Source organism: Giraffa tippelskirchi, chromosome 5 (assembly GCF_054371585.1).
Source record: "Giraffa tippelskirchi isolate mGirTip1 chromosome 5, T2T-mGirTip1v1.2.pri, whole genome shotgun sequence".
In the NCBI taxonomy this organism is placed as follows: Eukaryota; Metazoa; Chordata; class Mammalia; order Artiodactyla; family Giraffidae; genus Giraffa; species Giraffa tippelskirchi.
This window is the reverse complement of record NC_137279.1, coordinates 94,082,196-94,109,767: the sequence shown is the minus strand read 5'-3', so window position 1 is coordinate 94,109,767 and position 27,572 is coordinate 94,082,196. Positions and strand designations below refer to the sequence as shown.

General features: G+C 50.5%; 1 protein-coding gene and 1 long non-coding RNA gene across 3 annotated transcripts; one reads left to right on the top strand and one right to left on the bottom strand.

Moving 5' to 3' along the window:
- Positions 1–238: 238 nt before the first annotated feature.
- On the bottom strand, positions 239–27,531 carry LOC145507608 (uncharacterized). Its single transcript, XR_014054970.1, has 4 exons — positions 26,905–27,531; positions 25,678–25,805; positions 21,787–21,907; positions 239–428 (listed from the first exon to the last, which is right to left on the bottom strand). It is a non-coding gene; the product is annotated as an uncharacterized LOC145507608 (long non-coding RNA).
- On the top strand, positions 19,990–26,623 carry EFNA1 (ephrin A1). Of its 2 annotated transcripts, XM_081494460.1 has the most exons (5): positions 19,990–20,183; positions 23,937–24,232; positions 25,250–25,315; positions 25,483–25,533; positions 25,708–26,623. In XM_081494460.1, exons 1-5 carry the CDS (start codon positions 20,092–20,094, stop codon positions 25,818–25,820), a joined length of 618 nt encoding a protein of 205 aa, XP_081350586.1. In that variant the 5' UTR covers positions 19,990–20,091; the 3' UTR covers positions 25,821–26,623. The 2 variants fall into 2 exon arrangements, with proteins under 2 accessions (XP_081350586.1, XP_081350587.1); XM_081494461.1 differs by lacking the exon at positions 25,250–25,315.
- Positions 27,532–27,572: the final 41 nt, after the last annotated feature.

The window sequence follows — 27,572 nt, the reverse complement described above, 5'->3', positions numbered from 1 at the left end:
TGAAGCTCCAATACTTTGACCACCTGATGCGAAGAGCTGACTCGTTGGAAAAGACCCTGATGCTGGGAAAGATTGAAGGCAGGAGAAGAAGGGGATGACAGAGAATGAGATGGTTAGATGGCATCACTGACTCAATGGACATGAGTTTGAACAAGCTCTGGGAGATGGTGATGGACAAGGAAGCCTGGCATGCTGTATTCCATGGGGTTACAAAGAGTAGGACACGGCTGAGCAACTGAACAACAACATGTGCTTTATCTCTGTCTATTTCCCATTGTGTCCCTCCTCAAATGCCTGCTGATCCTTGGATATCCATTCATACTTCAGCATGAGGCACAAAAAAATCTGTTGGGTAACTGTATGTACTAGCTGGATCCTGATTGTACCCCAACAGAATACTAGCTCTTCAAGCCAAAGATCTTGTTGACCTAAAAACAAAAAAACAAAAAAAACACAATGTGAGTATTGTGAGATAAATTTTATTTGGGGCAAAATGAGGACTGCAGCCTGGAGACAGCACCTCAGATTAGCCCTGAGAAACTACTCCAAAGAGGCAGCGGAGGGGAAAGGTCAGTATATATGTGATTTTGGTGAAGGAGGAGTACATGGAATCAAGCACATATTTTTCCAGAAGGTTTCTACTAGTCTTGTGAAGCTTTTTCTAGTCACGAGGAACAGTCATCACCATGAAGGATTTTAGTGCTTTTCTAGATATAGGGAGATACCAGAATTGGGCTCATAAAACTGGCTCCTGAAAATATCTAACTATCTGAAGACCTGTCTTGCCAGTCCCCCGTCCCCCACCACCACCCACACCAGCACAGTGCCTCATTTCTGCTCTCCACCCTGAACTCCTTTCAGCGGGTGTTGAAGGTCAGCAGCTGCAGCAGTGCATGATTTAATCCTTGTAGAGGGAGATGGCAAGTGCCCATGACAAGTGCCAATTTGTAGTTGACAGTCTACGTCAGCTTTGTTTACAGATAGAGCACCTAGAAGACTGTCTGGCACCTAGTAGATGCTCAACAAATATTTGTAGATGGAAGAAAGGGAGGGGAAAATAGAAGGAGTGAAGGACAGAAGCAAAGAGGGAGGGAAAGAAGGACATCTAGAGCTTCCCTGGTGGCTCAGATGGTAAAGAATCTGCCTGCAATGCAGGAGACCTGGATTTGATCTCTGGGTCAGGAAAATCCTCTGAAGAAGAGAACGGCAAGCCACTCAAGTATTCTTGCCTGGGAAATCCAATGAACAGAGGAGCCTGGAGGGCTACAGTTCATGGGGTGCCAAAGAGTCAGACACAACTGAGTGACTAACAGCCCTAAGTAGAGGCTTTCTTATCTTTTCTGAAAGGTTAGCCTTTTCTTTGGGACCATTCTCTGGGACTTTTTCCAGAAAAGAGTGCTCTAATTTTGTTCCTGGGAGTGCAACCTTAGCTTTCAGGAAGCAGGTAGGCAAGGGGTTGCATCATTCAGCACACAGATTATTTTTATTTATTTGTTTTTATTCCCTACAGTAGGGGAAAGAGTCCTTGACTCATGAAACTTAAAATCTACTGAGAAAAAACGTAAACAGAAAAGAATATATATATTAATATATACATGCTTGCTTAGTCACTAAGTCATGTCTGACTCTTTGTGACCCCATGAACTGTAGTCTGCCAGGCTCCTCTGTCCATGGGATTTCCCAGGCATGAATACTGGAGTTGAGTTGCTATTTCCTTCTCCAGAGGATCTTCCCAATCCAGGGAAGATCCATATATATATATGGCTATATATATATATATATGTATATATATATATATGCAGTAAATATATTAAGCCTGTTTTAAATATGAACACATATATGTGTATATATAAATGTCAAGTAATGACAGGTGCTATGAGGAAAAACAAAGCAAAATAAGAGGATGAAGATGAGTAGGAGTGCACGTATGTGACCTTTCTAGCTCATGCAGGCTTGTTATCATAAAAGACATCTCAATGGAGGCAACATAATGACTGACTAAGCGTATATCTTGGGGAAAAGTTTTCCAGCCTGACATTCAAAGTACAAATTCTCTGAGGCAACAGTCTAGTTAAGGAGGTCAAAGAGCATCAAGAAAGCCAGCGTGGCTGGACAATGGTGAGTAAGGAGGAAAACAGTTTGAGATAAGATGGAGGAGGGAGCCAGGGGCCAGATAATGAAGAGGTTGATAGACCACAGTGAGAACCTGAATTCTACTGTGTGACTGGGAGCCACAGAAGGGTTTGGCCAGGGGAGCCCAGGATAAAATTTACATTGAAAAGGATCTCTTGGTGGTCCTGTACAGAATAGGATTATAGGAGTGAGAGTGGAAGCTGGGAGCCCCGAGGGGAGGCTATTACCTAGATTCAGGTGAGAGGTGATGGTAGCCCTGCCCAAGTGGTTGAGGTCAGATTCTGGAAGGCAGACCTAACAAGATTTGATGAGGACTGGATGAGAGAGAGGACAGTCAAAGACAACTTCTGTTTCACTTTGTTTTGGTTTTGGCAATTAGGTGGTGCCATTTGCTGAGGAAGGAGTTGCTAGGTGAGGAATGGGTTTGGGGGTTGAAATCAAGAGTGTGTTTTGGCCATCCCAAGAGTATGGGATGCCAATCAGATTTCCTGGTGGAGATGTCACATAAGCAGTAGATCTGCAAGTGTGATGATTAAGATGAGATATGGGTTAGATATAAATGTGTGAGTAGGGATTCCCTGGCAGTCTATTGGTAGGGCTTGCAGAGGTATAGTTGTTTCACTTCTGAGGATGCAGGAAAGATCTGGGTGCCTAACTGCCCTAGGGCCCCCTTCCCTAAACCCATCTCCATTACCAGCCCTGGGCCAGACTGTGCCTTGAGGGATGCCATACTCTTCCAAAACCCTTTGGCAAGAGTTCATTCTACAGGCACCCACCTTAGAGCTTTTTCATTTCTCAAAAAATCAGTTCCCACTCCTTCACCTGCTGCTCATCTTCCAAAATGTGCTAAACCTCTCAGACTTGGAGGAGCTATGTTATTATTATTATTATATAATGATTCACATTCATTCTAGTATGGTTTTAAGAAATAGACATGTGTGATTAACCCCTCATGTTTCCCAAAGTCTTTTTGAAGGACAAGATTTGTGTGTCACTACAGAAAAAGCTGAGGATTCAAGGTCAGACAGTCAGACTGAGTTCGAGTCCCAGCTTCACCATCAACAGATTTGCCAGACTGGAACGGCTTTTAACCCCCTCCATTCCCACTCTGGTGGCTCAGATGGTAAAGAATCTGACTCCATTATAGGAGACTCAGGTTCGATCCCTGGTCAGGAAGATCCCTTGGAGAAGGGAATAGCAACCCACTCTAGTATTCTTGCATGGAGAATTCCATGGACAGAGGAGCCTGGTGGGCTACAGTCCATGGGGTGGCAAAGATTCAATTGAGAGAACACTTTCACTTTCTTCCCACTCTAGTATGGAGATGATACCTACTCTTTGGTAATCATGAGGAAAGGTTGGTACCTTCACCCTCCCATCCCCTTATAAAACAGTTCCCCAACATGGAACTCTGTTCAATGTTATGTGCCAGCCTGGATGGGAGGGGAGTTTGAGGGAGAATGGATACATGTATGTGCATGGCTAAGTCCCTTCACTATTCACCTGAAACTGTCACAACATTGTTAATCAGCTATACCCCAATACAAAATATTTTTGGTGTTAAAAAAATTATATTAAAAAGAAAAAAAGCACCTCCCCAGAATACATATGTTAGAATGGGAATAAAAATAGACAAAAGGGGAATGAGAAGAAAGAAGCAGCCAGCCTATGAAGGTGAAAGTCCACCCCCTTGCTCAGATGTATTCACAGCTATAACCATTCACGCTCATCAGTCACTTCTTTCTACCCTGGGAACAAAATATGCTTGACTATGATGCATTTGTCTAACTTTGGAGCACAAGCAAGGAAGCAACATTAATATGATAATTGAGGTCCAAACCACAAAGGAGCTGCATTTCCATTTGGTGATCATAAATCTATCTACCCTCACCCCCCACTCCCAGATCCTCCGTGTCCGGGTGAAGAACACCCGTGGAGATTGGATACCGGAAATGGCTGCTTAGTTATGCCTAACATCTTTCCAAAAAGGACCATAGCTTCCTATAGTTGCTTCCTGAGCTTAAACCAAAAACAAAAACCCCAGAGGTGTATGGGTATCCTCGGTCCTGGCCAGCCCCAGGCCTCTGCCACATGCTATGTAGACACTAAGCATCCTACACTACGCTCTACGGCAAGTGGTGTCAGAGAGGATTTTGCTTAGTGATGAGTTTCACAGTATTGGAACGAACAATGCTAAGTTATCCACACACTAAAGCAAACGGCACTTTAGAAGTTTCTAGAAGTCTAGAAACTTTCTTGATCTTGTCTGAAAACCCATGTCTCTATCTTGATGTTGTTTAGGACTTGTTTTTTGGCGTAGCTCTTGGGAATCTTAGTTCCCCAAGCAGGGATTGAACACACACCCCCTCCAGTGGAAGGAAACATGGAGTCTTAACCACTGGACTTGCAGGGAAGTCCAGCCCCAAATCAATTCTGATAATGGTTGGTGCTCCTTTGGAGCATCACCATCCATAACAATAAATGTGGGCAGCTGCTGCTGTGGGCCAGGCGCTGGCAGAAACCTAGGGAGCAGCAGCATGGGCATGGCTTCATTCCTGCCCACGTGGACCACGTGATGCCACCGTGTACCAGCTGGGTGGTACTCATGCTCCTTAGGCCTCTCTGATGATGCTAATTCCAGCCATGCAAAGTTAGTGTGAGGGCTAATCTGGCAGGTTGTGTAATCCTATATGCCTGACATATTACAGATGCTCAGCAAGAGGTCACTGTTATTACTGGTAATAAGTAAAAGTGGTACTGTTTCCTACATGTCAAACAAATATCAAAGTCGTGAAAGTTTACAGGAGTTCAAAGGGTGGGGCTTACTAAGTTGACCCAAGAGACTTTGCGAAGGAAATTGCAACTTGACATAGAGTTGTCAGATAAACTACAGAACCCCCAGTTGAACTGGAATTTCAGATAAGCAATGAATACTTTCTTAGTGTATGTATGTCCCAAATATTACACAGGACATACTTATACTAAAATATTCTTCATCATTTATCTGAAATTCCAATTTAATTGGGCATGCCCCGTTTTTATTTGCTAAATCTGGTAGCCTAATCTGGAAGAAAAGGTAGCATAGATGGGCTGGAAGAAGAGGATGGAGGATCCCCCCACAAGTTAAGTGGAAGAACTACCACACATGTATTTACATCTATCAGGTGCTATGCTGAGCAATTTACAGAAGTCTGCCAAACTTTTGTAAAGAAAGTGAAAGTGTTAGTCACTCATGTCTGACTCTTTGTGACCCCATAGACTGTAGCCCACCTCTGTCCATGGAATTCTCCAGGGAAGAATACTGGAGTGGGAAGCCGTTCCCTCCTCCAGGGGATGTTCCTGACCCAGGGATCGAACCCAGGTCTCCTGCATTGCAGGCAGATTCTATTACGCTACAGATAAGGGAACTGAGACTCAAGACTCAAGAACTGAGACTTGAGACCACTTAAATCCCCACCCCACCCCCACCCCGTCTGCCTGGCTCCTAAGCACCTGTCTCTTTGCAAGCATCACATCCTCCCAGGGGGCAGCCAGGAAGCAAAGGAAAAAAGCGTGAATACCCACCTTCATGAGAGAGCCCACCCCACGCATCTGTTCCAGCTCTGTTCCAACACAGCCTCACTTCTGAACACTCAGGAGCCTTCAATTTTTGTTTTTTGTAATTTTTTTTTTTTTTGAGAGCTTAATACAGCAGCTAGACTTATAGACTGCCCCTCCCTTTAACATTTCTATTTAACCAGGATACATTTGGGGTGCCTTTCAATTATTCATACGAATCAAGTGTTTTTTCCATTCTCAGTTTTGAGTTCCATGTTATCCATCCCAGAAACCACAGCAGGGAATGGTGCCCAGTTGCCAGAGTGTCACCATCCTTCATCAATCAGATGCCAGGAAATTTCATTATAAAGACGAATTTACCACAGGTCATCTTGCCTTCCCACAAAAGCTATCCCAAAACAAAGGATTGATTCCCTAAGAAGATAAACGTTATATATCAGAACTACAATAACCTAATACCACATTTTCTTCAAAGCAGATTTTGAATTCCACTGGTTCTATATGCAGCATAATTACAGCAACACTCTAAATGAGGCAAAGTTCAAAGAGTATGAAATAAAGATATCAAGATATCTCAAAGTGTGATGGCTTTTACCAAATTAGTTCTGTGTCAATGCAGGGTCTTTATTTGCTGCAAAGTAATCTTCCTTAAAAAAAAACCAAAAAACATGCAGCTTAATTCCGCAAACACTATACGAGAGCCCACTCTGGGCACAGACTGCAAGGAAGACTCTGAGAGCCAAGTCAGTTCTGGCCCTCCAAGGATATGTGACAGGGAACGGACACATATTCAGCTAAATTTCAGAAAGGAAGGAACGAAGTAAACATTGTAAAAGACAAAATGTCATGGGGGCCTAGAAGAGGGAGTGATTAATTCACACTGTGGGGAGGTGGTACCGAGCCAGCTGGGAACGATGACTAGGACTCTGACAGCTGGTGAAGGCATCCAGGCAGAGGGAACAGCTTAAGCAAAGGTAGAAGGCCATGGTGTGCGGGAGGACTGATCATCATCTAATTGATCAAAATGTGTATGGCGACATTCTAATTCTATGTTGTCAAATATCATCACACCTACTCGCTTCAGAAGTAAAAAATCACATACCTGCATGATTACCCCTATAGGCCTTTAACTAACGGTGTACAACCAGGGTGGTTTTTTAAAAAGATGCTAATTTCCCAGGCTAAACCATCCTCCCGGGTCCCTGGGCCCTTTACACACATTCCATCGCGAGGAACGCATACCCTGGCCAACAACAGACTCCTTTCTTGCCCCTGATTCTCGCCGGCTCCTCGGCATCACTACCTCTAAACTCCCTCGTTAACACATACTCCAGGCCACACAGGCACACATATTACCAAGTCCCCATACGCAGTGCCAGACAGGAAACACATTTGGAGGATTTTAAACAATTTTAAAATGTGCCTTCAAATTTTACAACTTGCTTTACTCGCCCGAGGGAGGAACCAAGCCCCTTGTATAAATATCACCCCAAACAGGCCTGCTCTACATCCCACCCAGCTCGGGGATCTTGCTTGTTCTATGTGAGGCTCAGGGTGGGTGTAGGGGGTTTTGTTTATTTTGATTTTTCTTTTTTTCATTTCATCTGTATCTTCTGTGAATACTGGCTTTTTCAGTCGTATTTATTTTATAGGCACTCCCAGTAGCCGATGGGACAGAAGCAGCGTTCCTTGTTCAGGCCATGAGCCACACAACCATCCCAGGACAAAACTATTTATCAGGCTCCTGGTAGACTTATGAGAAAACTTCTCAAGGATATAGTTTCCTACCATGAGTTGGACAGCTCCTAGAATGAGGGTGGCTGCGGGCAAAGGAAAGGACCTCATAGCAGGGACTGGGGCACCTGGAGGATGCTGGCTGAGACGGACCCCTCTCAGCTTCTGGCCCAGAGTCTTTATCTGCAGAAGACCCTCAGGAAGCCCCCCTGGCCGCTTCATTCACTGTCCCTCTCACTGGTTCACAAACCAGTCTCCAGTTAACTTGTCTGTTGTTTTATTTTTTAATCACCCTTGTTGTTGTCTTTATTCAGTCACTCAATCATATCTGACTCTTTGCGACCCCCCTGGACTGTAGCCTGCCAGGTTCCTCTGTCCATGGGATTACCCCAGCAAGAATACGGGAGTGGGTTGCCATTTCCTTCTCCAGGGGATCTTCCCGACCCAGGGATCAAACCAACATCCCCTGCATTGGCAAGTGGATTCTTTACCACTGAGTCAGCAGAGAAGCCCTTTCACCTTTAGAGAAGTATAATTTGCACACAATAATAGTCATATGACTGACTTTCTCAATAAATGTATTCACCCCTGTAATCACCACCCAGTCAAGATAAAGAACATTTCTATCTCCCAAGAGAATTCCTTCATGTCAGACTCTCTTCCAGTCAGTATCCCCAGCCCCATCCCCTATCCCAGGAAACCACTGAGCTGCTTTCTGTCCCTGTAGATTACTTACCGGTTCTAAAGCCAATTAGAAAAGACCTTGATTCACTGGAAAAGACCCTGATTCTGGGAAAGATTGAAGGCAGGAGGAGAAGGGGACGACAGGGCATGAGATAGTTGGATGGCATCACTGACTCGATGGACCTGAGTTTGAGCAAGCTCTGGGAGTTGGTGATGGACAGGGAGGCCTGGGGTGCTGCAGTCCATGAGGTTGCAAAGAGTCAGACAAGACTGAGCGACTAAACTGAGCTGAAAGTTAATTAACCTTTTCTGGAGGGGCATTGTCACTGGCTGGGTGGTGTCAGGCACAGCCTCCCTCCCAGCACCCTCCCCTTCTCCAATCCTACAGAGGATCCAGGTGCATCTAATGACACGTGGGGATTTTTTTTTTTTTTTTTTCTTTTTCTCTTTTGGAAGGACAAAGAGGAGAGAGTTCTGTTTAAAACAGGAGTGTGGGAAGAGATAGAGACTAGGTGGAGGGAGGAGGAGGTCTGTCCTTGCCTAGTAGAAGGGTGGGGGCAGAAGGCAGATAACTAAGTTTGATAAGGGCCTTTGATAAGTAAGATAGTGATGGACAGGGAAGCCTGGTGTGCTTCTGACACAGACATTTAGTAACTGAACAACAACAACAAAGGGCCTTTGTTGCCTCGGGGCTGATTCCAGGCCTTTGGTGACTAAGCTGAGCACAGAATTGGAGAGAGGGCCCACCCCCCACCTGCCTTGCCAGGGGCCCAGCTCTGCCTGGTGCTGGGGATTGACAGCTGCGTCCTCGTCCTCGGCCCCCTCACCTTATCCTTGGCTGCCCTGGCCTGGGGCAGATCTCTTTGCCTGAGCTTTCTGCTGAGGGGCTGGGCTGGGCTGCTGTGGCAGGAGGGGCTGCAGCAGGTCACTCACCAAGAGCCTTGTGTGTGTACTGGGGTTGGCAATCACCAAGCAGCTGGGACAGAACACCTCACAGGAGGGCCCTTGCTGGAGGGGCTGAACAAGCTCCCCAAAGGCTCCGTGGCAAAGCTGTTGTCCTCAGAGAGGTTTATGGCAAGGTGGCGAATATGCCAGCCATCCTCAGCCCAGCCCCAGGGAAGCCTGTCGGGCCTCATAGACAGAAGCAGTTTCGGAATGAAAACTGAAGAACTGACTCACTAAATGACATCATAAGGAAACGCCAGCGGCCTTTCTCAGGGACCTTCCCCATCCCCTGAGGGAGGTGACATTGGAGAGGAGACGGAGATGCCTGCCGCCCCACACCCTACCAGCAGAAACACCCTGCACCCAGCAGAACATCTGCAGCGCAGTGCACACAGACACGATGATGAGCCCACGTGCAATGCCCTGTGGGGACCATTAGCAATATTTGAGGGGGACATGGCAGGGGGCTGGAGGTCCTATGTCAGCAGGTAGGAGCCAGAGCCAGTTGTGTTGGAATTCATTACTGTCACTGTGAGCCCTCTGTAATAAAAATCATAATAATTACCATCATAATAGCTAATCCTGAGGTTTTTCCATATGCCAGACACACCAGCTTTTCTAAGTATTTTGCATACATTATCTCATTTAATCCTCTCTGTGATCCTTTGGGTGGGCCCTGTTATTATCATCCTGATTGAATTAAAAGAGGAAACTGAGGCACCAGGGTCACATCCTACTAAGTGACAGAGTTAGAATTTGAATCTCTATAATCAGCCTTCAAAGCCCAAGCTCTTAGCCTGGGTGAGGCCTGGGAACAGGATCTCATGACTTCCTTCCAGTACCTCTCAGCCTCTTCCCACTGTCATCTCCCTACCTGCCTCCACTCATAAATAGCTGTTCCTCCCTTGGCCAAGATTAACTCCTACCCTCCCTCCTGAACCCCATCCCCACACTTCCTTCCTGAGGCCTGCTTCTTCAGTTTCCACAATGTATTTCCAGGCCCTCTCCAATAGTTTTCTTCTCTTTATCTATAACTGGGCCCAGATTTCTCCATCCAAAAAAGGTCCTTCCCTCCATTCTGAAAACCTCTCAAGCTACCAAGCTCCTCTTGAGGACATCTGCTTGTGTGCTTGCCCAGCTTCCATTTCCCCTTCTGGGAACAGAAGTCCAGTTTTCCTGTGGGAACCCCCACTTCATCCTCAGTCCACCTCCCAGGTCTGTTAGCCAGCCAGTGTCCCGAGCCTGTCCCAGCCTGTCCCAGCACAGTAGCCCCCAGGCACAGGGATTGGTCTGGGGATGGGAGTGTGACCCAAGGAAGACAATGAGAGTTCTCCTTGGGCTCTTACTGAAACATTACAGACTTTCTCCTTCTTTGGGGATGACTACAGTGATGGGATGCTCGCCTGAAGCCTGCATTTGGCCTTCCTGACAAATACACCTGGGCTCCTTCACTCTTCGATGATTCCTGCCTGGCTCCCTGCAGGCACTGTTCAAGTCAGCTCTCCACTCTCTCTCACATCAATTCCACAGCTTCAAACCCTAATTCTCTGCTTCATCACCACACTTCTAGCTCAAAGCACTGTCCTCAGGTTCAGTCCCTAGTAAGAAACTTCTTCTCCAGGCTTTTCCAAGCACTTTAAACTTAACCTCCTGAAACAGAACTTCCCCCAAAACACACATCTGCAAATGACCCTTCTAGTCTCCAAGGCTTTAGACCTTGTTATCATCAGCAACTCGCTCTGTACCCATCCAGGTTCTGGCTTGCCAGTGACAGAAACTGACTGTACTTAAAGCAGAAAAAATGATTTATTGGAAGGAATTCCAGTAGTTCACACAATGGACAGAAAGGCTGAGAACCTACCTTGGGAGATGGGCAGGGATCAAAGTATATGGGGCAGCCCAACATAGAGAACTACAGCCAGGATCACAGGAAGGGTCTAAGAAGAAATGAATTCTAACTCCTCAATCTCTGGGTCCTTCCTTTATACACAGTAAGAGCCCTGGGTTGAAGCACCTGATTGACCAAGCTCTAACAGAAAAGACTGGGAGAGCAAGGATTTTATCTGGAGGCTTTCATGGCCCTGCCTCCCACCTGGGCTCCACATGCTGAACTAATAACTCCGTCTTTCTGCCGCCTCCAAACAGCTGCTATGTTGTGTAGACATAATTTCCAGAATGGTGTTGCCTCTCTCTGTGCCCCCAGTGGGCTGCACTAGGGGCCTCTTTCTAGAAACAGTGGGATAGAATGGTGCAGTGGTTAAATCAGGACCCACCGGCCTGATTGCCTTGTTTCAGATGCCGGCTTCACCTCTTACTAGCTGTGTGACCTTGGGGAAGTTATGAACTTCTCTGTGCTTTCACTTCTCTCCTTTGCAAAATGAAGGGATGATAATACTCCCGATCTCTTATGATGATTGTGAGGTGTAGGGGTTTAATGTACGCAAAGTGCTTCCAATGAGCCTGGGATGGAAAACATGTTCATAAACGCGAGCTGATGTTATTAATCCCAGGGCAACCTGCCCACTATCCACTCTGAGGTCTCCAAACCTCCCCTCTCTCTCTGCCTTCCCTCAGGCTAGGGTGGATTCCCCAAGGAAAAACAACCCCCTCCGTTGTCTCTGAGGCAATACTGGGTTCACCTGCTCCAGCCCAGTCTGGACTGTCCTCAGTCCAGTTAAAAGCAGTTTCCCTGTGAGCCACACCCCCAAAGGGCCTCCTCCAGGATGTCTGTCTGGACACCTCCTCACACGGGGACTCACGCCCACATGAGGAGCTCTTTCTTCAGTCACACAGCACTGGGTCAGAGGGCACCGGAAGCACATCCTGACGTATTTACCACTTTCCGTCTGTATTCCTGCGATTTGCCCATCCCTGCCCCTCCTCTCTGCGTGGTTCCAGTCCCCCTCCCTGTGCCCAACCCCAAGCTGTGTCCCCCTTCCATGCTGTGTGCCTTTCCCCCATCATTCACCAATCCCTACACCTCTTTAAGACCCAGTTCAGGATCCCTAGGACCCAGCAGTGACTGACCCACAGTCAGCGGATGGAGAGGGTGAGGGAGGGGACAAGATGGAGCCGGGGGAGCAATAAAGAACGTGGAAGGGGACAGATTCTCTCCCTGTCTCCTTCCCCTTGCCCCTGCAGGTCAGGGGAGAGAGGCCTGTACTGTCTCCCTGGGCCTGGAATGCCCTTGCCCACCATCTCTACCTGGGGAACCCTCAAAAGGATTTTTTTCTCCCATTCACCTCTGCCCCCCTGCACCTCAGAGCTCTTGGCTGCCGTGTCCCTTGGGCATTTATCAAGTACTGCCTAGCATAACAAACATTTGTGTTCCTAAGACTCCTCCTCCCTTGCCTTTCCTGGATCCTGAAGCCGCCCCCTCTTCACCCCCATTTCTTCACAGCACATTTCTCCCCAGTCAGCTCAGGTAAAGGAAAACACACACCAGTCCTTACTGATAGTCTGGTCCCCTAGGCTTAGCACCAGGCCCCTCACAGCTGTTATTTCCTTTGATCCAGATAATAATTCCAGGGGAAAAAAGTAGTCTTGCCCCCATCTTACAGATGAAAACAATGGAGGCTCTGTGTCATCAAACATCTTTGCCAAGTTTTCACAGCTAGGACTCAGACCCAGCTCTCGAGGGCACTGCTCTCTCTCCTGCTCACAGGTTGCCTTATCCAGCTTTCCCTGCAGTGCCTCGGTGCTTAGTCACTCAGTCGTGTCTGACTCTTTGCCACCCCATGGACTGTAGCCTGCCAGGCTCCTCTGTCCATGGGATTCTCCAGGCAAGAATACTGGAGGGGTTAGCCATTCCCTTCTCCAGGGGATCTTCCCGACTGAGAGATCAAACCCACATCTTCTGTGTCTCCTGCCCTGGCAGGCGAGTTCTTTACCACTGAGCTACCTCGGAAGCCCCTGTGGTGCCTAACAGAGTACCTAATAAACAAATGCCCTGACCTCAAAAAATGTTTGGTGAAGTGGAAAGTGAGCCATTATCTGGACATCTACTGCCTGCAGGGACAGGCCAGGGCGGGCTGCAGCCCTGGAAGACTGATCTCATCAGCCTGACCCACAACTCCCTCAGGCCCCTCCCCCTCCCCTGTCTCTCCCAAGGGCTCTGGGGAGGGGAGGAGCTGCCCCTCTCCACTCTCTTCCTTTCCGTTCTCCATACACACTCCCCTCCATTTGCCCACAGCAAATTCAGCACTTTGGGCCCAGGGCCTTTCCTTTATACCCAGGACAGTTGGGCAGTGAGGTGTGGGGAAGGAATAAGGTGGTGTGAACCCCAGCCCTACTGAGGCTACCCCTATCCTCTGGATGCTGAATACCATCATCTTTCCGAGCATCCGTTTCCTCAACTAGTCGGTGATGGCCTTTGCCCACCTCAAAATGTGTAGGAGTCTATAAAGGTGAAATAGTATGTGATAAAATACACAGCTGAAAACACTGGAAGATCGTAAAATGTTACACAAATGTAAGGGGTTCCGAGCTGGCCGTCACATGGGCATTAAACTATAACCTCTCCAAGATATTTACCATAAAAATTTCCAGAGCCATGGGGGAAAGAACTGTGAAGTGTGCTTGCTCCTAAGATTTAACTTCTATGAGCGATTTTGTTTTTCATTTGTGTTTCTCCAAGTTTTCTGCATTGATCATGTATTTTTCCATAATTAGAAAAAAAAAGTTACATAAAAATAATACCTCTGGAGGGAAAAAAAAAGTAATACCTCTGAAATAAAAGTGTCTAAACTCCTGCTTTTACACTGTTATAGTGAAAGATTGGGGAGAAGGGAGGTATAGGCAGGCAGAGGAGTAGAAATTAGGTTTATCATCAGCGGCATTGAGGGTAAATGTCTTCCTGCCCACCCGCACCTGGCTTTTCTACCCCAGAGAACCCAGGCTGAGTAGCTGGGAAGGAAGAATTTCTTTCCAGTTAGAATCACAGGGCAAGGATTCTTGGCTCCCATCCCCCACTGCTGCCCTTAGACCCCTCCACCTGGAAATTCCACTGACCCCTCAAATGCCACATGTCTGCACAGGCACTGTTCAGTGCTCATCCCTGCTCCCAGGCTAACAAGACTCCTGTTTCTTCGGGGAACAGAGCAGATTCCATTTGGGGAAGGGGGCCCCGGTTCAGCCCCAGCCCTTCAGAACAGTCGCTTCTCCTTCACAGATGCTCGTGTAGCCATGGACACAGCTCTGTCCCCTGAGAGTAAGTTGTCTAGAAAGCTGCTAGGACAGATTTTCTTATCAGATAAAAAGAGCTCCTTAGCAGGAGAAATTCTCTTGCTCCCAGCCCTTCATCCTGTGGCTCCTGTAGCTCAAATGTAGCTACAATATAGTCATCTAATATAGTCATCTTGTAACCAGAGTCATGAGGACAGCAGAGCAGAGAGGCAGAGACCATTGGGTCTTTGATGACACTGTTGAGCTGCTGACCCACATCAGAAGACTTTGGTGTGGGGGAAACATAAACTTTTTATTATTATTTTTGGCCACGCCATGCAGCTTGTGGAATCTTAGTTTCCAGATCAGAGATCAAATCTGGGCTGTGGCAGTGAAAGCGCCAAATCCTAACCACTGGACCTGCAGAGAAGTCCCCAAACCTCTTGTTTAAACCACTAGAAGTTGGGCGCTCTGTTATGCAGCTGAAATCACTCCTAAAGATACAATGGCCAAAACTTCCATCTTCATTTATCCCTCCTGGGTCTGCCCCTGGCCTCCAGGTCCTCTATGTCAGTGGTACTTCTACCCACCAGGCCATCCCAGACTCCTCCCTGTCTCCTGCCCATGGCTCATCCAACTCTGTCTAGTCTGTCCTCTGCTCTCCCCTCTCTGCCCCTCCTCACTCCCACAGGAACTCCTGCAGCTCAGGCCTAACCAGCACCCCTGCCTCTGAGCTTCCTCTTCTACCCACATTCTATTACCTGCAGTGATTTTCCTAAAATACAAATCTGATTGTTTCCTACTTAAGCATCTATGGACTACAGAATAATGTTCAAGATCCTGGGCATGGCATTTAAGGCCCTTGGCAACATGGCCCCAAACCACATTCTGCCTTCATCTCCTGCCACACTGCCCCAGACCCGTTCTGTAACTTTCGCTATACCAGAGTATTCACTCCACAACTCTCACCTCCCTACTGGTGCTTCTTGTTCCCTTATCCCTGAATGTGAATGCCTACTTATCTTTCAAAACCCATTTCAAATATCTCCTCCAGAGTCAGCCAGGTTGGCAAAGACTCAAAGGCAGACAGAGAAAAAAACATACATATCCCCTTCCTTGTGAAGCACTCCTGACCCCAAAGAAACATCCTTCCTCTGTGAACCCACGGCCTGTTGTTCCATTTATACCTCTACTATAATCCTTATTTTACACTCTCAGTATATATCTGCAAGTAGATTAGATTCCTTCAGGACAAAGATATGTTTCAGAGCCCCCAGGACTTCCCAGTACAGAAGTTGATGTAAATGACTAATTAATTTTTGGTGGAAGAGGCAGCATTAAAAAAAACCTTCCTGTTGCTTTCAAGGCAGGAATTACGGTCCTATCTTCCTTAATATTACTCCTCCCATCTCCTTCCCACTCCCCATTCTGCCCAACCTCTTTTTCCCTGCAGGGGACTCCCAAGGGGAGAATTCCACCTTCTCCCACAGAGTTTGGCCCCCTTTTGAGTTGGATGTGGAAGAGAGATAGATCCATTAGGTTCTAGCCCGCAGTTAAGAGAACTAGACTTGTAGCCAAAAGAATCTGGTTTGGGTTTGGCAATATCAAAATTATTTCCCAAGAGTTTGATCCCTGGGTTGGGAAGATGCTCTGGAGGAGGGCACGACAACCCACTCCAATACTCTTGCCTGGAGAATTCCATGGAGAGGAGCCTGGAAGGCTGCAGTCCATAGGGTTGTATACAGTCAGACACAACTGAAGCAACATAGCACACACACATATCCATGAAATTCTCCAAAATCTAGATAATCATATGCCCAGGTATCATCTGAAACTGTAAGCTCCAGTAGAGCAGGGCCCTTGCCTACTGTCCTCCACTAAGGATTCAGCCCTAATTCTGAGCCTGGTCCAGAGCGGATGTGCCATAAGAACTTGTTGAATCAAAGTCAACCTCAGAGCTATTTGCAAGTTCTAGGAAACAATCAACTCAATTGCTGGGTGGCTAAGGAGTACTTGAATGTGGGAATGTGTTTATTTATTTCTACTCTGCCCCATTACAACAGCAATCTCTGAACCACTCAAAGAAACACTATGCTGTGGTTAAAAATACTGTTTACAAAGAGGTTATACATGAAAATATTTTCTGTCATAAAGTTAAAGGGCAGAAAAAGAATTACACAATAGAAGTGAGTCATATTTAACACAATACCTAAAGACAAAGAAACAAAACCTCACAGACTAAAGGCTGGCAGGGAAGGGTTAAAGATATTCACAGTAGCTGGTAGCTCCCCTTATTCTCCTGTTCTCTTTTTCAACTTCTGAAACACACACACATATCACTAATAAAAATGGGAAACATACACTTTTTTTTTTTTTTAATGGTGTGGGGAGTGGAGCAGAGGCTGCTCCAAGCTCAGGATCACCTTCCCGGCACCCTCCCCAGCACCCCACTGCCCAATGATGCTCTTAGAGGTTGGGCCAGGTTAGTTGTGCCCCCGGGCCTTGTGGTTTTGTCCTTCCCCACCCCAAACCACAGGGCGCTCAGCAAGGGAGTAGCAATCAAGTAGCTCTGCCTGTTCCACACTGGAAATGGTACCTCCAGGCCAACAGTGCCCCCACAGGTGGACAGCACCTCCCTCCAGAGGCCAGGCCTCCCCCAGGGCACTCAGAGAGTTAATCTTGTCCCTGAGGAATTCCCAGAAAGGACTCATAAGGGGAATTTCCCAGACAGGCAGGCAGACAGACAGACACCTCAGACAGCTCCCGCCACTGAGTCCATGTTTGCCTGAGGGTGGCGGTGCTGAGAGCCAACAGAGGCGCACGACTTTGTGGTGAGAGGTAACCCAAAGCAAGAACCAAGACTAGACCCGCCTGGGCAGGCTGGGGGCTGCGATGAGGGAGGGCACCGGGCTAACTCGGGCTGCAGGTCGGTCTCCCAGCCAAAGTCCTTTCTGCTGTCTGGGTCTGGATCGCTCAGTGCCTGCAACTCTCCTCCCAGTCCACCAGGGGACGCGGCGGCTCTCGAAGTGTCCAGGCAGCGCGAGCGCGCATTGTGGCTCTGCAATCTCGGCTTTTCCACTTAGCAAGTTTGTTGATAAATGGTGGCTTGTCTGTTTGCCCTACTGGCCTAAGGACTAACCAAGGGCAGGGGTTTTATCCTAAACGCACCCTTATTCTTGGTGCTCATTACAACAGCCAGGATCTAGAGGCGCCCCATTAGTTCGCACGAAAGACCCCCGTACGCACAAACCCAGGGATAGAAGAGTGATGGGCTCCAAGCCTTAAGACAGAATGTTGGGGGCAGTGCCAAGCTGGGGAAAGAGGGCTCCGCGTTCCGTTCGTGTGCCCAGAATTTCCCTCCACCTCTTCTCCACCCGGGTTGCTCCAGTCCTAGACGCAGGCAGGGCGGGAACGGACGTGGCCCAGCCGGGCTGGGCCGAGCGAGCCCGAACCTGCCGGGTCTGAGCGGCGCAGCCCAGGGACCCCACACGTTCCTGCCCAGAAATCCCGGCGGTCAAAAAGACGGGAGGGGGGATGTGCCCCAAACCGTCTCCTCCAGGGGGCAGTTGTGGACCACCCTCTCTGAAGAAGTACCATCACCCCTTCCTTCTCTAACCCTTCTGGTTTCTTTTCAAAGCAGTACATCTTGCAGAAGTAACACCGAATAGTGATTTCACTTACTCAACAAATATTTCTTGACCGCCTACTACGTGTGCTAGGTGCTGTGCCAGGCGCTGGCAATACAGCAGTGAACAAGCAAAAACCCCTGCCTTCGTGGGACTTCGAGCCTACGGGACAAGAGCAGGGGGGTGGGGTATCTCGCCGGGGACACGTGGGTGGACGACACCCAGGTGTCCTCCCAAGTGAGCAAAAGGCGCGTGAGGTGCTGCCCTGGGGCTGGTCGGCGGGTAGACTTCGGCCCCGGCGGGAGGGGTGGCTGCACCTAGGATAAACGCGTGGCGGGGCACGTCGCCTGGGGCAGGTGCGTGCGAAAGGGTGGGGGCCTTGCGCAAAGCCTGGCCCGGACCTGGCCGTAGGGTTACCCGGCCAAATACCTAATCCGCGCGGGGGTAAATATTTATCCTACGCGCGGCGAATCGAAACGAGTCGGGCCTCTAGCAGCCTGAGCCCCACGCGGGGTGGGACCCGCCCGGGCCCTCCCTCAAACCCAGGCTCCTCCCCGGCAGGGGTCAGCGCCGGACTAGCCGCGGCGTCCCAGCACCCCGCCCCCCGCCCCGTAATTACAGACGTTGTGGCCAGGCCTGGCCGTAAAAGAAGAGGATGAAACAGCTTGGGAACTGGGGAAGCTGGGCCCGAGCTTCTCCGGGCGGGAGGGAGGGGGGGGCACCGGGTCTGCAGCTTCCCGCTTTGCGCAGCCGCGTGGAAGGGCTGGCCCGGGGTGCACACAGACTCGAAAAATCAACTCTGGGCGGGCATACAAAGAGTCACACAATCGCACACAGGAACCACCAAAGGCACGCAGGCACACAGCATTGGGACCTCCAGCTCCAGATTCTCTCTCTCTCTCTCACACACACACCTAATCAAACACCTGCCCGCCTTCTCCGCCCCGAGAGCTGGGAGGCAGACACCCACCCCCCAACCCCCCGCTCCAGACGGCAGCAGACCCCAGCGGAGAGAGGAGCCCCGAGAGGCGAATTCCAGCGGGTTTGTTTACACGGCTCTGGGGGAGGGGGCCGAGTTGGATACTGGGCCCCGACGTACTGGAAGACCCAGCCCAAACTGGGCCAGACACAGCCGCCGCCCAGCCCGGGACGCCGCTCACAGACACCCCTTCCGGGCCTTCAGCCCGCAGCCCCGGCGCGCCAGTGCGCGTTTCCCCCTCCTCTTCACACACTGTTCACAGACATTAGCATACGTTCGTCAAAGTTTCACACGCTTCCCCACACGCGGCTGTGATACTACTCACAAATGCTTTGACGCTTGCGCGCCATCACACGTATTTACACATGCCAGATGCACATGTGTGGTTTCAGTTTGTCACCCTTCAGGCCGAGATTCTCACAGTTCATATTCAAAGTCTGTTCGCACGGTACACACGTGTTGGCACACACACACACACAGGTCATAGTGCCCTTTGGAGCCCTAGAAACAAGAGCGAACCCCCTCGGGGGCCCACGATCCCATGTTTCTCCCTCTCACAGGCACTGACGGTCAGAGGCGCCCTTAGCCCTAGCCGCACACGTTACACACTTGATCACGCACAGGGTCGCACTTTATTCCCGGCATCTAGGCGATGACACAATCCCCCGAACAAAGACAACATTGACAAACCCAACAAAAACAAACAGCCTCGTGTGTGGGGAGGGGCAGCCGAGCACAGAGTCCAGGAAGGGGGTGGGTAGGAGGAAAGTGTGGGAACGCGGGCGCCCAAGCCGGGGCGTACAAGGCTCGGGAAAGGCGCGGGACCTGTCCAGAAACTCGCACCGGCCAAGATCGGCGCGCGGCGCCGCCAGCCAGGCCCGGCACCCGCGAGTTCGCAGACCCGCATGTGGAAGGCGTTCCCTTCTCCCGCACGCGACTGCGCCCGGGACACAGATCCACAAAGCTGCACGCAGACCCACGAGTGAGCAAACACAGCGCCGAGCAGATTTACTGGGCGGAGGTGCGCGCTCCGCTCCCCTCCCCCTTACCCCTCCTCCGCCTGCCCAGCCCCCAGGCCCCCGGCAGCCGCGCGCTGGGCGGGGCGGGGGCGGGGCGGGGTGTCGGGCGGTGCCGGCCCAAAAGGCGGAGTCGCGAAGCGAAGAGGCCAGAGCTGCGAGCGCAGTGCTGACTGCGCTGCCGAGAAACCCTGCGGGAAGGCAGACTCGGAGGAGCACCTCGTCCCCGCCCGGCCTGGCCAGGCCCCGCGCTATGGAGTTCCTCTGGGCCTCTCTCTTGGGTCTGTGCTGCAGTCTGGCCGCTGCTGACCGCCACACCGTCTTCTGGAACAGTTCAAACCCCAAGTAAGCCCGAGTCACCGGCCGACAGCCTGGACGCCCGGTTGGCACCGCTCCCCCGTCCAGGTTAACTGTCCCGCTCGGCCCCTAACCTGAGTCTTGGGGAGGTGACCAGCGGCGGGAGGGCTCTCAGAGATTTTCTTCTCGTCCATAACCGGGAGTTCCACCCCAGGGCAGGGCCCTGCCCGCATCTGCTTGCACCGTACGGTCTCTGCCCCTCTTTTCCTTCCCTCTGCTACAGCTGTTACTTCTGTTAGGTGGGAAGTTAGACATGAGCAACAACGGGAGGCCTCTCTGAAAGGGATGCAAGCTGATCTCTAAAATCCATCCCAGACACACCCAGGAGAGCTCACTGATGTGCTACAAAAAAACCACAGAGACCTTTCAACGCCTGCACATGCGCCCTAGGCACACAGTGGATACAAAGTAACCACAGGGGCTTCTCCAAGTAACCTTAGGCAGTTAGGAGCCCAGTTAAGAGCTCATGAATATTCTACATCTAAGTGTAACAGACCAAATTATGGGAAGACATAAACAACACAGCCTGCTGTTATATGACTTACAGTTGTCAATAGGCCTTGAGTGTATGCCCGTTTGTATTCCCTTTCATTCATTGGTGGTGGGTACAAGCTCTGCTTTGCACCCACCATAACCGAAAGGAGGAGACTCGACGTATGAAAGGGGGAAGCCAAGCGGATCAACTGGAAGGGTAAGGAAGGCTCTTTTGAGGCTCATTTGACCATTGAGGATCACTCTGCTCCCATGTCTTAGGAGTGTCTGTAGTAAAAGATCTGTCTGCTTGAGCTACACTGAGCTGTAACTTGTCTGTTACTCTACACCCTTTAGACTGTTGGTCCTTTTGATGCTGAACACCTCCTGCCTCTGGCAGGGGCACTCTCTGACCTTCAGGGCTCTTGTTCTAAGCCCTTCCACCACAGAGGCCTCTGTGTATTTTGGCATTTACCGACACTGACAGGTCTTGACATCCAAAGTAAGAAGAATTCTTACAGTAATCCTGGAAAGACCCTTCAGAAGGGACCTGGGCTTGCCTGAATTCAGTGTTTATTCTGATTTTAAGGTGTCCCTGGAATGCACCCCCCCCAAGGGTCTTCTGAGGTGGCAGGAGTGAGGCACATGCTGTGTGTGGGTAGGCTTGAAGGAGTCACCTGTATCTGAGGTTCAGGTAGTAAAACTGAAAAGAAGGGAGAGACAGAGGTCATAGGGATGGTTCCGGAGGACAGGAAGGGGTTAAAAGGGTTACAAAGGGCTCTGGGCGGGAAGGAGTTAATTTCTTCTGGGCAGATTTAGGGCTGTGAGGCAAATGGTACTGGGAGGAAGCAGCTCCATCGGATTCTTTGTTCTTGAGTTTTCTGAAGTTAGGGGAACAATATTTGTGGGAAAACAGGAGAGGTGGGTAGGGTGGAGTAAGGAGAGGAGAGCTGGGCAACTTGAAGTCAGGGGAAAACACTCCACTCGGCTGGGCCACCCCCAGCCCTAGCAGGCCTACCCCCCACTCCCCTTGAGAAGTAGACTGTGCCAGTTTCCTCTGACCTTGTGGCAGCATTGCCTGGTGGGGGGTCTGTTGGGGAGGGAGGGAACAGACAGCTACCTGCCAAGCCAAGGGGGCAATGCCCTCTTGCCCATCGGCCGCCGTCTGATAGGACTGTAGTCAGCCCTCTCCCACCTCACTCCTTGCTGTCTGTTCTTTGCTTCTTTGACCCAATCTTGTCCTAGAGGGAGAGAGCAAAGTCCCTGTTTATGCCCATGCCAGGTGTTGGGTGAAGGAGGAGGAGGGGACAGGAAGCCGTGAGTAGGGGGGAGGACCCTGGCCTTTTCCGTTCCCAAGCTCCCAGGTTTCCTCTCTTTCAGGAAGGAGCCTCTTCCTTGCCCCCCCTCCCCGCCTTCCCTGACGCCGCTGCCCCCCTTTCCCAGATAGAGAGCAAGAGTCAAAGGAGTGCTAAGTGGAGCAGATTGTATCCTCAGGAGGAGGGTGATGGGTGCACCCACCCAACACAGCTTCTGCCCTGTCCATCTGGACACACACACACTACTATGCCCAGGACTAAAGGGAAGCCAGCCCAGAGTGGAGTCCACAAGCAGCCAAGCCAGGCCCAGCCTGAGGGCAAAGATGAGGTGGCAGTGAGCTGGGCGGGTATGAGGCTGGCATGGGTGACTCAGGGCAGTGGGCATCAGCCCTGGGATCTCCAGGCCCCAGGCAGGGGGCAGCGTGGGAAGAACGGCAGTGCCGCCTGAACTGTGCGCTGGCCTCCTTAGTACTCCAGGGACAGAAACACCCTCTCTCACTCAGACCTGTCAGCTCCCTTTGCCTGAAGTGGGCACTGGGCCATCCTGGGGTCCTGGGGGCTGACCCCATTTGATGAGAGAAATTTTCACAGGTTCTCATGAATACTGGGGTGGGTGGCAGAGGTAGATGAGGAATGAGTCAGTGCCCGTCACGGGAATGGAGGAAAGACGCCAGGCCCAGAGCTGAAATACCTGTTCTGAAATGGCTTCTATGTTTATCTCTGCAGAGAGGAATTTTAAAAGCCTCTCTCTGCTCCTCTCTCTCTCTTTTCCCCAGGGTGGGGGAAGGGCCTTGGTAAGCCTAGCCAGTGCGCTAGCATGCTCCTGTAGGGCCAGGCCTCTTAGGGGTCATGCTGACTGGCAGTGGGTGCCCACCTCAGAGGCCTCTTGGCCTAACCTCCATGCCGCCCCCCACCCATGCCCCTGGCTTTGGTTTGAAGCAAGTTGGCAGCCAACTCTGCTGAGTCTCTAGCTGGCAGTGCTTGGGGACTTTCGGAGAAGCTGACCGGCTTGGGAGAGGGAGGTGGGGAGGCACTTTTCCCCCTACTAGGACCCCACCCAGACTGGAGCCAGGTGTCTAGAGCTGGGTGGGGGAGGGGCCGGTGGGCAGTCAGGCTGGAGCCTGTGGAGCCTGGGGGGAATGGGCTGGGGGAGGGGAGCTGGCTCCACCTTGGGAAGAAGGAGAGCCTTCTCTAGAGCTCATTTCACAGGAGGTGAATGTATGGCTTTTGGAGATAAAAGGACAAGAGACGTTTTAGGGTGCTGTGGGAGAAGTGGGCCAGGAGAGCTGAGCACTGATTTGAGAAGGGGGGGATTTGAGGGGGCTGGAAGAATTGATGAAAGCAATTTAACTTAAAAGGACTGGGCATTATCTGTGGGCCTGGATGTCCTGAGTGTTGGGAGAAAAGTTAAGTTGAACAATATGAGATATACTCAGTGGGTCAAGGAGAAAATGAGAGGAGTAAGAAAAGTGAAAACAGATTGTTGGGTGCCAAGCACTAGCATGGGAAAGAGAAAAGGTTACATGGATTTTGATTACTGAGTGGGCCAGTAGGGTCTCAGATTGAGGTCTAACAGCATTTAAAGGAACAAGTGGTAGAACAGAGTTGGAGAAATATTGATAGGTAGAAGAGTGAACTGAGGAAATATTTAGAAGCCCATCCTTGGGTAAATATCAGGGAGGTTATGGGAAGTGCTTTGGTACCTGAAAGATACTAAGTGGATGCTATTTAGAGGATTAGTGGCAGACAATGATGGTGGGGGGAATGTTTGGAGATAGTGGAAAGATATTTAAGAGATCAAGATCAGCAAATCCTAGGAGTTACGACTGTTTTAAAAATCCTTGGGGTAGGGTCCAGTATGAAATGTGAGGGGTCATGTAAATATTCGGAAGCTCAAAGGCCCTGGCCTGGCTTCTGAGTGACCACCCACTTTCTCACCTTTGCGCATGCCCAGGTTTTGGAATGAGGACTACACAGTACATGTGCGGCTAGATGACTACCTGGACATCATCTGTCCTCATTACGAGGATAACTCTGTGGCAGATGCAGCCATGGAGCAGTACACACTGTACCTGGTGGAGCACGAGCAGTACCAGCTGTGCCAACCCCAACCCAAGGACCACGTCCGCTGGTTCTGCAACAATCCCAATGCCAAGCATGGCCCGGAGAAGCTGTCTGAGAAGTTCCACCGCTTCACAGGTTTTACCCTGAGCAAGGATTTCAAAGAGGGACACAGCTACTACTACATCTGTGAGTGCCCGGGAGGCATGCACACAGGTCTACATACTCGGGGACACACCTGACATGATGAACACGCTTCAGTACATGCTTAGTGGGGAGGCAAGCAGCAGACAGCCCCTTCCAATCCTGAATTGTATTTTTATTCATTCCCATTACAAATGCAGAGTGAGCTTCTACTGTGTCTTGGGCACTCTGCTTGGCACTATAGTCACAGAGATAAATAAAACACTGCAGGGTCTCTGTCCTCCAGAATCTAGAAAGGGACATACATCTATTAATACCATTAGAACAAGGGGATATGGTAGCTATGAGCTCAGGGGCCCTGAGAAAATGACTTGAACACCTGCCAGTCTGGGGGAGGGGGGGTGCACCTCATAGAAGGCTTCCTGGGGAAGATGACCCAAGAGCTTAGGGCAAGTAGAAGAGCTGGCCAGACAAGAGGTCATGTACAAAGACAGCATGACATCCTCAGGGAACTCCATTTGGTTCAGACTGACTGGAGCAGGAGGAACACTTGGAAGTGGGGAGATAGGAGCCTGGAGAAGTATACAGGTTAGGGCATGGGGACCCAAGAAGTGCTAAGGAGTTTGGACTTTATCCTGAGGGCAGGTTTTAGGAATTATAAGATCAACTTTGTGTAGAATGGATCCCGGCCTCACCCTATCAGGGGGCTTAGGGAGAGCAAGGACATAGTGGCTGGGGAAGAGGAGCATATTGTGCAGGTCACCCCATCTTCAGGCTGGGAGGAGTGGAGAACGGACTGTGGGGAAGGGACAGTGTCTATGTTCTTTTTATCATCACTTCCAAAGTCAAGGGTTATTCCAAGAATGGGAGTTTGGACTGCACTTGGGGCAGAAAGTGGGCAAAAACTTTCTGGGCAAGTGGAGAAGGTAAGAATCAAAGATTAGAGGGAAGAGAGGGATTAAAATGAGTAGGAACCAAGAAAGCAGAACCAGAGGCATTTGTAATTATATTTTCTTCCAACAAAGTTTCCCTTCCTTAAAACTCTGTGGATTTATTTTGTAGCCAAACCTATCCACCACCAGGAAGACCGTTGCTTGAGGTTGAAGGTGATCATCGATGGCAAAATCAGTGAGTGTCAGGGTCCTGGGGGCCTTCTTCCTCCCTCCCTCGCCTGGGCCAGGTCGAGAGATCTGGGATGGTTGGGAAGTCCCATTGCCCAGTCCAGCCAGCACTCCCACTCCTTTGCCTCCTGCCTGTACCAAGTTACCTGACCTACGACCACCCTTATCTTTCAGCTCACAGCCCTCAGGCCCATGCCAATGCACAAGAGAAGAGACTTCCAGCAGGTAGGTGGCTGGAGCAAATTGGGCCTGGGGCACAAAATGGGGTCTGCTTGAAGAGGCTGGGTATAAAAAGTGACACCTTTGCCAGGCGGGGGCAGGGGAAACCTCACTGGACTGAGGGCCAGTGCCAGCAGTAGGGCCACTCACCTTGGAGGCCTTTGCCCTCTCATCTTGCAGATGACCCGGAGGTGCAGGTCCTGCATAGCATCGGTCACAGCGCCGCCCCTCGCCTCTTCCCACTAGCCTGGGCTGTGCTGCTCCTGCCATTGCTGCTGCTGCAAATCGCATGAGGGTGTGCACCACATCTATTGTAAGGATTGGAACCAGGCTGAAGAGGCAGGCGGGCCTCCCTCACCTACCTGGGGCCCCTCCCAAGGCCCCAGTCCTGGGAGCCACTCCTACCACATGCTCAAGCTGCCACCCTGCAGCCTCAAAACAGGCCGATATTAAGGGTTTCAACCCTAAGGAGGTCAGAAAGCCTGACAGTGCCATTCCCACCTCCACGTCAGAGGGATGGACAAAGAAGTGGAGACAGTCCTTTCCCCTCCATTCCTGCCCTTAAGCCAAAGAAACAAGCTAGACGGACATGGCCTCCTAAGAAGGGCACCGTGGGAGCCGAACTGGAAGGGGCTTGGGGTCACAAGATGGACACTGAGCTTGGCAAAGATGCCCCTCCCATGGAGAGCCAAGATGGCTCTGAAGGAAGAGCAAGAGACAGTTTCCTGCTTGGGAACCAGGGACAGGAGAAGCAGCATGCTTGCTTGGGTTGACCCAGCATCTCCCCCAGGACTTGCCTCTGTGGAGCTGCCATAGGGAGGTCTGTAGTCAGACACTGCACCCTCTCTCATCCTGGGACATCACTCCGCAGAGCTGCACCAGCAGGGGGGCTGTGCCAACCTATTCTTAATAGAGTAACTATAAGGGCAGTGCCCACGTGCAGAGACTATGCCTAGTCTGTAGCCTGAAGGGCAGGGCCCACAAGTACGGAATGTATATGAACTTGATGTGTGTCTGTGCTGATTTCTACAACTGGAGGTTTTTTTTATACAGTGTTCTTTGTCTCAAAATAAAGGAATGTGTGTGTTTTTTTGGACATGATTTTCTGCCCCTCCTTCCTAATTTATGACCATTGAGTCCTTCTACTTAACCAGGCTCTGCACTATATCAGTAGCAAGGGGGTTTGAATTTTTTTTCCTCTCTCTAGAAATAATGCCTTTCACCAGCCCATAAGGGTGGGTGTTTCCTCCTCTGAGGTTTGTCCAGGACAGGAGTGCTCCCTACAGCAGTTCCAGGCTGCATCCCACTCTGGAAGTTCCTTCTGTCCAACTGCTGCCCTACTCCCACCCTCTCAGCGCTGGGCTTCGGCATACTTACTCTTCAGGTACTCACGCTGTTGGGTGAGTCAAGGCAGCCGCTTGGAACGCCAGCTGAGGCACGCGGCCCGCCACACAGCCCCACCAGCAAAGACCTGTGGGAGGCTGGCAGGGAAAGTTCCCAGCAGCAAGCTGGTTGGACTAGGGGCGGTCGGTGATACACTTGGCCAGTGGATTCGCCAAGTCACAGAAAGTTGGCAGTGTTGGCTGCAGGGGGAGGGCATTTCACAAAGACTCGGTGATTCCTGGCAGTTGCAGTTATTTGGAAGAAACCGGAAAGAGACTTCAGCAAACAGGGAAAAATCTCCCAAACTCTGGCCAACTTGAAGCTGTGAGCTGGTCCTGCATCGGAAGCATGTTGAAGTCTGCCTAGCAAGCTTTTGTTTCGGGTTCTACCACGTAGGCTCGCGGGCCAGGGGGAAAGAGTTGAGGCTGGGGGTCTAGGTAATCCAAGGAGTAAGCAGAGAGTGTGGAGCGGCTGATGCCGGGACAAACCCGCGGAGGCTTAGGAAGGGAAATATTTTCTTACGGAAAATAAAAAGCAACGTGAAGACCCTAGACGCTGCGCAGGGTCTGGACAGGCCGTCGGAGAGGCGGGGCCTGAGCTCGGGCTTGACATTCTAGGGGTGGGCCAGGTTCCGGTTCAGTTTCCGGGGGGACCGCCGAACG